Consider the following 11,094-nt stretch of genomic DNA (forward strand, 5'->3'; position numbering starts at 1 on the left):
AATATGAATTAATCCATAAAAACTTAAAAAATATTTATGTGATTAAACATTTTTAATATATATATATATATATATATATATTAATTAGAAATTAAAAAGTTAAGAGAAAAATTGTGGGTTGACAAGATGGATTAAGATTTTCATGACATTTTAGTACGATAAGTCATTTTAACTTATACTTTTTTTATGGATCAATAATAAACTAAACCAAAATAGAAAGATAGTTCTTTATTATCGCTACCTCAAACTAGTATAAATTAACTATTAACTGACTAATATGATTATAATACGTAAATGATACTATACTTAAAATACTAATGACACCCGAAGGTATTTGAGAGATTTAATTAAGACCTATCTAAAAACTATTAATATAATTAATTTAAGGTTGGTGTTTTCATTAATTATACATCTATGTTGAAATCCAAACTAACTTGAACATTAAATTAAAGTATAGATACACCCAACCCTATGTTAGAGGAGAATATCTTAAAAGTTTTACAACGAATCTAAGATATTGAAAAAAATGGAAAAACAATGATATTATAAGCTCAATTCAATCAATTGTTCAAGAATCCACTTTCGTCTACTTGAATAATCTATTTATTTTCCCTTGAAAAACACAATCATTTGCCACTGTTTTCATATATTACATATTTTGAGTATAGATTTTATTTATTTTTTATTAGTGCTGATCTGTCAATAATTAATTTTCGACTGTTTTTGTATTATTAATTAGTACTAAATATTTACTGATTCATTTTCGTTAATTATTATTATTATTATTTTCAAACATAAAAAGGTTATGTTTTATATTATACATATATAAAAATGTCAGCAACACATAAAGATATAAAAAGAAATTTAAATGTTCACATAGCAATGCAATGTATTACATCAATGCCAAGTACATATGCATGGAGATTAGGTTGGATAACCCAGAGGTTGACTTCAAACCCTACTTGATGGAAACAAGATCTTTAACTTAAATAAATACTATTAATACCTTTTTTTTATTCAAAGCAAAGAATTACACGGGACTCGAACAATTTTTTAATCTATCTTGGTATAACAAGTGACAAAACTTGATAAACAAATATTTTTATTAGTTAATATGATACCATGAATTCATTTTTATTGTTTTAATGCTTATATTATAATTTATTTATTGCCAATATTACTCACCTAACCTAACACATTTTAATGTTACTCATGATTTGTTTCTTTCCTTACTTACCCAATAGTTAAATTCAGCTACCACCTTCCCTTTCTCTCTCTTAATCTTCAAACACATTACCATACATTTTTCTTCACCATTATTACTCATCATCTTCTTTCTTTAAATCTTCAACCATAAGACCAAAGCTAAGAAATCTCCATTAATCGCATCCAAACTTTGGACAATAATTGATATATATTACGAAGACTTTTATTATTATTTTTTTTAAATCACGACTTTAGGAATGGAATTATTCTTTGCGGCTTTGAGGTTTGACCAACATTAAACCAATCTCAAACTAAAGTTATTTACAAAATAATTAAGTTAGGATAATGCTTTTTTAAAGGGAAAATTACATCGACAACTCATTTAATTATACTTCTTCATACACCTTTTCCTTTTCACCTTAATTCCTTTTCTAATTCATACATGTTTACATACACTGCTATGTACTTCTTATGTAGAGGGTGGACAAATTATTTTTTTATAGCAAAAGTTCATTATTCAAAGAAAAAACAATTTTTGAAAAATAAAATATTTTTTAACACTATCAGCAATTGCTGTTGTAAAAAAAGTACTCTTAATTAGAAATATATTAACTAATTAAATAAAAAATCAAGAGAAAGAAGTTTTAATACTTCAAAAATAATTTAAAAAGTTGTATACAAATTATTGAGAAGTTTAATGTTCCTTTAAATTAATGTTCTGCCGCGAGAAACTAATGAATGGTACAAAAAGAATAAATGATTTGTCTGAAATATTTTTGAATGGATTAAGAGAATCTTGTCTTGTTGTATTAGTTGAATGGAAAAGGTTTTAGAAGGAAATTAATGTACTTAATAAGAAGCAACATTAGAATTAGGAATTACAACATTCAATGCAGTGTGATGGACCCCACTGCATCATTATTACACACCTCTCCAACCCTAATCCACAAAGCAACCCAATTAATATTTCTGAACAAAAATAAAAGCAAATAATAATAATTATAATTTAAAAAATTATGTCAAATTCTCTCTCCCTCTCTCCTCTTCTGCAACAAAACAACTCTCTCACTCGTCTCTTCACCCTTTACAAGACTTTTTGAAACTTTTAAACTTACTCTCTCTTTTTCACAAGCAATCCCTGAGAGGAATAAAAATTAAAACAAAATCAAAAAGAGAAAGAAAGGCGAAGGTTATCTTCTCATTCTGCAAAAAATCCAATAACCCCTTCTTCCCCTTTTCCTCATTCTCTGTCGGTGGTGTTCCGGAGTCTCAACTTCGATCTTCTCCTTCAGTGCCTCATACCCTTTTCTCTTAGGGCTCCCACGGCTTCGGGGTCACTTTCAAGTTCTTTACTTTCAGCGGTTTTCGCCCCATTCTGCAGTGCTAGGTCTTCAACCCGGAAAAAGGGTCGAGGTTGATAGCGCTGGAGTTCAAGTGGGGCGTGGAAAAGGGAAAGGGGTCGCATTGTGTTTGTCAAAAAGAGAGGGTTTTTATCTTCTTATTCGACTGTGTATTACTTTGTGTGTTTTTATGTTTCTGTGGGGCTTCCGTGAACAGTGCTTGCTTTTCGGAAGCTTATTTCGGAAGCAATTTACCCCCCTTTTGAACGTGATTGTATTTAGTGCCCTCATGGACTCGCACAATGTTCTCTTTTGATCTCATCGATAGGGGGGGTTTTGTGTTTTATCTTCTTTCCCTTTTTGGACGAGGAGAACTGGTCTTGTGAAACCCGTGAATTTGGTGGATTTATGTAGGGAGTTGGAGTAGCGGGCCTTATTTATTTCACTTATTTGAATTTTTGTAGATCAAGGTGGTGGTTTGTTTATGGATGGCATTGATGATCTAGGGTCAAAAGGGTTTGGATATATGAGGCATTGGATCGATGGTGATGGAAATCAATAGTATCAGCAATTTGTTATTCTGTTTGGAATGATGAGATGAGGTGCCTGTTGTAGTCGTAGGAGTAAGGTTTCACCAAGATTCTGGGGAATTTGAGAGGCCTTGGTGATGGAGGATATAGGGTTGTTCAAGCAGTGTTGGCAATGGTTTCGGTCGCAGAAGGTCGCCGGCTGGCGTGCGCGAACCGTGGTGACTTGTTGCCGAGACAGGATTGCTATGTTCTTTGAACGGCATTGGCCTATGGTGTGCCGGGGTTGCTCCCGATTTGGGAGCTTACTTAGGTTGTCATTGATTTTCTGGAAGGACTCTGCTCTGAGGGGCTTTCAGTCCTTCATTAAGTTTGGTCCAGTGATGCTTCTGCTTATAATGTGGAGCTGCTTTCTTAGTCTGACTTCGATGTATTGCTTGGTATACGTGCTTGTTAGTATGGTATGTCTTTGTTTCAACTCGTCTAAATCTTCATTCTTTTGGTTATGGGTTTCTGATCCGTGTGTCAAAGTCTGTTGTCTAGGTATATATTCTTGGGGCAAATTACACTAACATCTCTTGAGGTTTAACGAAATTACACTGGATACCCCTTTCATTTTTAGCATTACTTTGATCTTTCTTGATCTTTAACTGCATAAGAAGTTAAGGGAGATTCTGGAATAGCAGGAAGCATATATGGAGATGCATTGTTTTATAAATTTAGGGGGCTTGTGTAGGGTCAAGAGAGGGTAGAATATGAAGTGAATTTTGCTAAACTTTGGGGTGTAAGTGTAATTTGTCCTTATTTCTCCTTTAGCTGTTTTTTGTGTAATTGTTATACTCACTTCAGTCGGATAGCAGTTTTAAGTTAACTTATCCTTTAGTGGTATGATTGAATGGCTTTTTACAATTGGCTTTATTTGTCGTATTCTATAATATATCATGGTACAAGAAACTCACTATTGTATTTTAACAATCATTCTTAGAACGTTGCATTACTATGTAAGAATTTTATGATAGAATTAGGTTTCAAGCTTCAGGGAACAGTGTTATTTTTATTAAAACAATATTCTCAAAAAGTGAACTACAAGTGCTTGTCTAGATGTTCATGTCAACTGATTCAGATTATTTGGTTGCATTGATTTTAATTTCTTCTGTAGGGGAACGCATTGATGGCATTGGTTTTTTCTTATATTGAGTCTTTTGTAGAACCTGCATATAATGACAGAAATAGAAACATTATTATGGCTGAACGGGGGTTAAACAGTTTCCTGGCATAAGGAGCTAAGCATAATAATCAATCATTGTGTCCATCTAACATCCTATTTCAAAATTACTATCTCTGTTTACCTTTATTTGAATTCATTTAGACACATTTATTTATACAAAAAGGTGCCTTTTAATAGCAAGTATATAAATTGCATTGTTCAGTCTCTTGCTTCTGTACGCATTTTGACATTGGTTTGCCACCTTAAATTTGGTGTAATAGTTGTTCTGTATTTGGTTGCTCAGTTCAATTTAGTAGCAAATAATTTATACATTGCTTCTCATAGTTCAATTGAATGCTTCAGGGTGTTGCTGGAGTTGCTGTCCAATACTTAGGGTATACTCCTGGGCTTTTTATTGTCGGCCTTTTTGCCATCCTTATTTTGTGGATGTATGCTAACTTCTGGATAACTGGAACGTTACTCATAGTAGGAGGTATGGTATTCTTGTTTTCTTTGGCATTACACTTTATATTCTCCTAAGGACAAGAATTAGATGAAAACACCTCTTTTGTAATATGTACACTGTTATTAATCTCTTCATACTTAAGGAAATATCTTTTGGTTGTGTTTATGATCCCTATCAATTGTCCCATTTTCTTTGGTCATATGACTAATTTCCAGCTATTAAAAAGGTAGGGCCTTATTTTTACCATCTGCTTGACTCTGTAATGTGTTGTTGGCTATTATTGATATGAAACTCACTTCAGTTGACAATCTTTTATGGGCAATGCTGGACTTCTATTGTTGTTCAATATTTTACCTTTGTAATCCTCAAATTTTGTTTTCAATTATCCTCTTGCAGGTTATTTATTCTCCCTAAATCATGCACGTTTGGTGGTATTAGTTGGAACTATATATGCTATATATTGTGTTCAAGTACGAGTTGGATGGCTGGGTGTTTTTCTTGCTATAAACCTTGCATTCCTCTCCAATGATATTTTGAATTTTCTGCTCCAATGGTTTGATAATGTGAGTGAAAGCTCACATTCTGAAGAGCATAAGCAATCAGAAACAGTTGTGGAAGATGACTTCTCTGAAGAGTGTGAATATCCTATCCCTACTGAAGAATCTGAGAATTTGCATTCTTGTAAATCATCCAGTAAACCTGCTGTTACCACAGCAGTTGTTGATAACAAGAAAGAACTTTCTGTTAACAAAATTGTCAGAGAACAAGAAACAACAAGCTCAACTGATGAAATGAAAAGGATATTGAAGAGTCTGAATCATTATGATGCCCTTGGATTTAGCCGCCACAAGAAAATTGATGCAGCAGTTTTGAAAAAGGAATACAGAAAAAAGGTATTTTTTTTTAGTTTTATTTTGCTTTGCCTGTTTACTTTTTTCTTAATTGTTATCAAAATATTTATTTAGGCAACTGTTATGTGTTGAAGCAATATTGTGTTACAATGTATGAGGAATCACCTTTGGAATTAAATTATATTGTGTTTACTAGCCTACTTAAAAAGTGCTTGGTTTGTTTTCTGTTTTCATTTATTAATTAAAAAAACGTCCCCATTTCTTCATTTTGTTTTCTGTTTTCAGCATTTGCTTCTCAAAATCTTGACATCAGAAACATAATGATGAGGGTTATTTGTAACTATTAGTTAAAATGTCACTAGTAAATGAAACGTTATAAAGACTCTCTTATGTGCTGATCTGATGTTTTATTGTATATTACCATTTTTTATTAATTATGTGCAGGCTATGCTTGTGCATCCTGATAAAAATATGGGCAGTTCTTTGGCAAGCGAGTCATTTAAGAAGCTTCAATGTGCATATGAGGTAAAGTTTGAAGTACACACTGCAGAGCTTTTCTTATAGTTGATAGATAAACTTTTAATGTTCATTTGATACATAATGTGTATAACATAATTTTTCCTCGCTTTTGGTTCCTCCCATTAACTAGTTAAATGAAACTTTAGGTTCTTTCTGACTCCGTGAAGAAACGAGATTATGATGAGAAATTAAGAAAAGAAGAAACCATGGCTAAAAGTGTCTGCCAGAGATCTCATAGTAGTTCACATCAGGTAAATATGATATGATATTCTTGTAAATGACTAACATATCTTCTCAGGTTGTGTTTGTGTGCGTATATATGTACAGTCCCTACATTTTATAAATTGATGTTTGCATTTTTGAAATCAAGAATCTGTGTCGGACATTAGTATCCACCTTCTCACATTTAGTACCTTATAGAGTGAAATTAATGTTTTGCATTGTTTTGATAACAGGACTGGTTGTTTTGACCAGAGAACTGATGATCTGGTCCAATATCTGGTTTAAATAAACCCCAGAATCGGCCTTAAAAACTTGTTCAGTGGGTCAGTGAAAATACTTAATATGATTTTTGACGTTTGAATTTTAAATCCGTTTCTTCACCAGTTCAATAACTGACCTGGTTTTGAAAACATTTGCTTTTTCACATCGCTTACAATTCAAATTTTGACCCTACCATTGTAAACCATAATGTTTTGACAGTGGCTTCTGTTAATCATTATTCTTTCTAAAGTTGAATATTCTGCTGTCATTTTTTCAAATGTTAGAGTTCACTTAAGGACTGTAATCAATTTCGTGATATAAAATAGAAAGAATGGAGACATGAAATAAGATAAATGATAATAATAGCATAACATGATATCCAAACGACATCAAAATATTGTTACGTGTGGACCAATTTGCTCAACTATTTGGGTGATTGATGATCTTTATTATAAAAATAGTGATGATACATGTGATGTGTTCTGTTTAGGATAACGCTGATTATCGTTCTGAAGAGTCCAGACGAATACAGTGCACCAAGTGTGGGAATTCACATATTTGGGTATGTACCAACAGGAGTAAGGCCAAAGCAAGATGGTGTCAGGTATGATTTTTTCCTTTATTTAAAAATTACATGTTTTTCTATTTATGTGTATTGAAAATTGTAGTGAATTTTGGTGGCTTATCTGGAAACAGGACTGCTGTCAGTTTCATCAAGCCAAGGATGGAGATGGATGGGTTGAATATAAAGGGTCTTTGGTTTTTGACAGGCCTCAAAAGGTAGATTGGTGATGGATGGAAAATAATTAAGTTAAATTAATGTGAATTAGTTTGTGAATCATGATATTCTGTTGATAGGTGGAGATTCCACGAGCTTTTGTTTGTGCTGAAAGCAAAATTTTTGATGTGTCAGAATGGGCTATATGCCAGGTGAGTATAAGATTAAAGAGAAGATTGGATTTGAAGGTTTATAGGTGGAGTGAGAGGTTATTTGATTTTGTTGCAGGGAATGGCTTGCAGGCCAAATACCCATAGACCGAGTTTCCATGTAAACATGGTTGGGTTGGAGAAGAACCAGCGATGCAACTCAAGTAGATTCCCTTGGGATTTTGATGCTGAAATGATGGATGAAGATGAAGAGGCATTTGAGCTGTGGCTTGAGCAGGCCCTGGCATCAGGTCTCTTTTGTGAGACCTCCAAACGCAGGAAGAGTTGGAGTCCATTCAAACTGCATCAAAAGAAAGGGAAGAAGCAATGGCGAAGAACCTCCTGCTGAACACTCAGATCAAACCAAACGGATTCACCAAAACTCATGCATTTCATTGCTCAGATCAAAGCAAGAAGGTTTCCAATCTTATCAACAACATTCCACATATTATGTAGTAGTAAGGTATTACAACTGCACAAATTCTTTGCTCATTCAGCTTGGTTACCTTACCTTACCTTACCAAGGACTACTACACTCACTTTTCCTCCTTTGTACATACACCTAATAAAAATTTCTCATTTGCTAAATGCCTTTATCACCCACATCTATTCTGCACATTTTTTCATCACATTACGTATTAGGTCATTCACATTCATAGCATATGGATCATATAAGATGTAGTGTGACACTTTTCTTATTCAGATTCTCACTTCATTTGTATTCAGACCACTCACTTTTTTAGATTAAACTACCCCTTATTTTAAATGCTTATCCAAATTATTATTTATATTCAATTAAAATAGCTGCAAACAAAAATGTAATTATTTTTTTTTTCCTTCCAGAGATCTACTTGAAATGCTTTAAATAATCGGAGACTGTTTTATTAACTAAATTATCCAAATACCAGTTCAATGAATAATAGAATAGAACTCACATGGCGTGGGACCCTCTCATTCTTTACAACACTGCAACTCTGCAACCCTGTCTACACTCCAACTTCAATTGTTTTCTATTCACACCACAACAAATTCAAGTTTACAAGTTTCATTAAAACCAAAACCATAGTGAATGCTTATTTGCTAGTTTTTTGCTCTCTTTTTTTTTTCTTATGAAGAAATTGAAGCTGTGAAATACACTGATTTGACTTCAATTACGAGTTGTATATATAATAATGATAAAAATTCGTTTATTCTGAAAGGTAATATTTTTTAAGGATTTCCACTATTCTAGGAGATTGGTTGAATTAAATTAATTGGTCTAAAACTTTAAAGGATTTAATTTATTTGATCGAGTTGATTAGGTTAATCGAAACTGATGAACGTGAGCTTATGTTGAATGAAAATATTGTTGTGACTATGTCAAAAGAGATTAAGTTGTTTTTGACGATGCTCATATGTAAAGAATAGTTTAGAATAAATAAATCTTCATAGGATATGAATGTGTTTAGATATGTTGTGAATTAAGTTAGGTTATTCTTAAAATCAATTTAATCACAACATAATCAATTATAAAAGTTATGTGTGAATTATATCATTTTTAAATATAATAAATGTTAAAAATATTAAAATTGTCATATTAATCAATCAAGTTATTAGTTTATTAGGTTAAGTTTGGAGAATGATCCTTAATTTTGCAATCAGATCAATCGAATATTGCAATCAGATCAATCGAATAGATTAATAACATAATCGATTAATCTTATAAGACAAAAATTATTTAAAACTTAGTCTTCTTTCTCATCTTCAAGTAATGACTTTTGTAATTAAAATAAGAGAAAAAAAATACTTGAGAGTTCTTGAAAAAATAATCATTCTTTTTCAAGTCTCCATAAAGATTCAAAGATTGAATTGGTTCTAAGGTTTTTTTTTTGGTATAGGATTGTTGTGCAAAATTTGCAGATTTCCAAGTGCACTTGTTTTATATTATTTTTGTTGTCATTTTTCTATATTTTCTTCTTTATAAGTGATAGGTATAGGTAATTATTGTGTAGTATTACCTTGGTTGAAATTTTTGAAGTGTATTTTAAGTTCTTATATATTTAGAGTGAATCTTGTAATCCTAATTCTTGATATTCTAGTGAAAATTCTAGTTAGGATGATTAAAAACTTGATGTAAATTTGTTAAAATTGAATCGGTACTATGTGTTATGTTTTTCTTTCATAATTTTAGTATCTTATTAATTGTAAATATTCTAAACTATGCACGTATATACCCTGCATTTTCTTTTTTACAAATATAATAGAAATGGTTAAAGTGATTGAATAAGATGTAGAATCCTCCTTGTGTCGGTTTGAACATGCGTTGATCTGTTGTGGGTATCAATTCTTTAACATTTCCACATATAACATTGTCCAAATTTAATAATCATACGTAAAGTTAAACATATCACGTATAAGCCACTCCTTTATTTTTTAATAATTGATTTACGAGAAAAAAATGTATATTTATCTCTTTTAAGTTTCAGATAGCATTAGTTTTTTGCTAATTAATTTCTCGAGTCTGACTTATAAAACAATTGTTAAGATTCTTCAGTCTTCGGTAATAGCTTCATATTCAAATAATAACTATGAAATCACGTTAAATATTAAAAAAAAAAAATCATGCTATTCCATTACAAGATTGTCTCCAAACGATTTTTTTTTTCTTTTTCTAGAAGTCTTAATTATAACATTTTAAAAGAATCTTTACCTACTTTATCCCTTAAGTTTTCATCAATTATTAAGACACTGCAGCAGTAAATTTATTTGTTTCTAATGTAAAAACCTTAAATCTAACACTTCTTATTAAAACGCAATAAAAGAGACACTTCATAACATCTTATTCCCTATGTTTTTCTTTTGAGATTGTTTTCTATAAATTAAGAAATACATTTAATAATATTTTTTTAAAATTGATAAAGTAGTGGTATAGTTTTATATTTTATATCTTTCTTTTCCAACCACAAGTAATAAAAGAAATACATGGGTAAAAAGATTAGAAGACTTAAAAAGATATAATTGATAATGGAATTGACAATATGACCTTGAACTTTATAAATGAGGACAAAAAAATATAATCTTTTTAAAAAACTTCATACTTAGATCCATTTGGTTGAAAATAAAGTGTAGGGTGAATAAATTTTCAAACAAAATTGAAGTGAAAAAAGGAAGAAAAAAAACATGTTCTTTATTTATAAGAAAATGACCACTATATCCCACATATTTTGAAAAGAACTGATTTTTTTTAATTACTCATTACTCATTTCTCTCTGTAATAAACATGTGGATAATTATATAATGATGATATATTATTTTATTTTATTTATTTGTTATTGAAAATGATTTTTTTTTGTTGTGACTTTCTCAAATCATGAAACGCATATTTCATTCTGTTTCACATTTCTTTATTTGTCTTTCTTTTAATTTTTCTTCCAATGGAGCGTATAAATCAAACTGCGTGCAGTGCATGTTGCGTAATCAAGTTAATTAAAATTATTCTTTAATCTGAAAACACAGAACACGATTACTAATGTGACAAAATTGCATGCGTAACTAAATAACAATAAGAACATTACAAAAATATAAGATG

At 31.1% G+C, this 11,094-nt stretch overlaps 1 protein-coding gene across 1 annotated transcript; it reads left to right on the plus strand.

Annotated features, from left to right (window-relative positions):
- The first annotated feature begins 2,263 nt into the window (after nt 1-2,263).
- Nucleotides 2,264-8,251, plus strand: LOC114183859 (Chaperone DnaJ-domain superfamily protein). The gene is made up of 9 exons (XM_028071022.2): nt 2,264-3,534; nt 4,644-4,773; nt 5,143-5,639; nt 6,042-6,122; nt 6,263-6,367; nt 7,090-7,203; nt 7,296-7,379; nt 7,458-7,529; nt 7,606-8,251. The coding sequence occupies exons 1-9, from the start codon at nt 3,214-3,216 to the stop codon at nt 7,873-7,875; spliced, it is 1,674 nt and encodes a 557-aa protein (XP_027926823.1). The 5' UTR covers nt 2,264-3,213; the 3' UTR covers nt 7,876-8,251.
- Nucleotides 8,252-11,094: the final 2,843 nt, after the last annotated feature.

The sequence above is a fragment of the Vigna unguiculata genome, chromosome 1, assembly GCF_037176805.1.
Source record: "Vigna unguiculata cultivar grain cowpea cultivar isolate G323 ecotype 2 chromosome 1, ASM3717680v1, whole genome shotgun sequence".
NCBI lineage: Eukaryota > Viridiplantae > Streptophyta > Magnoliopsida > Fabales > Fabaceae > Vigna > Vigna unguiculata.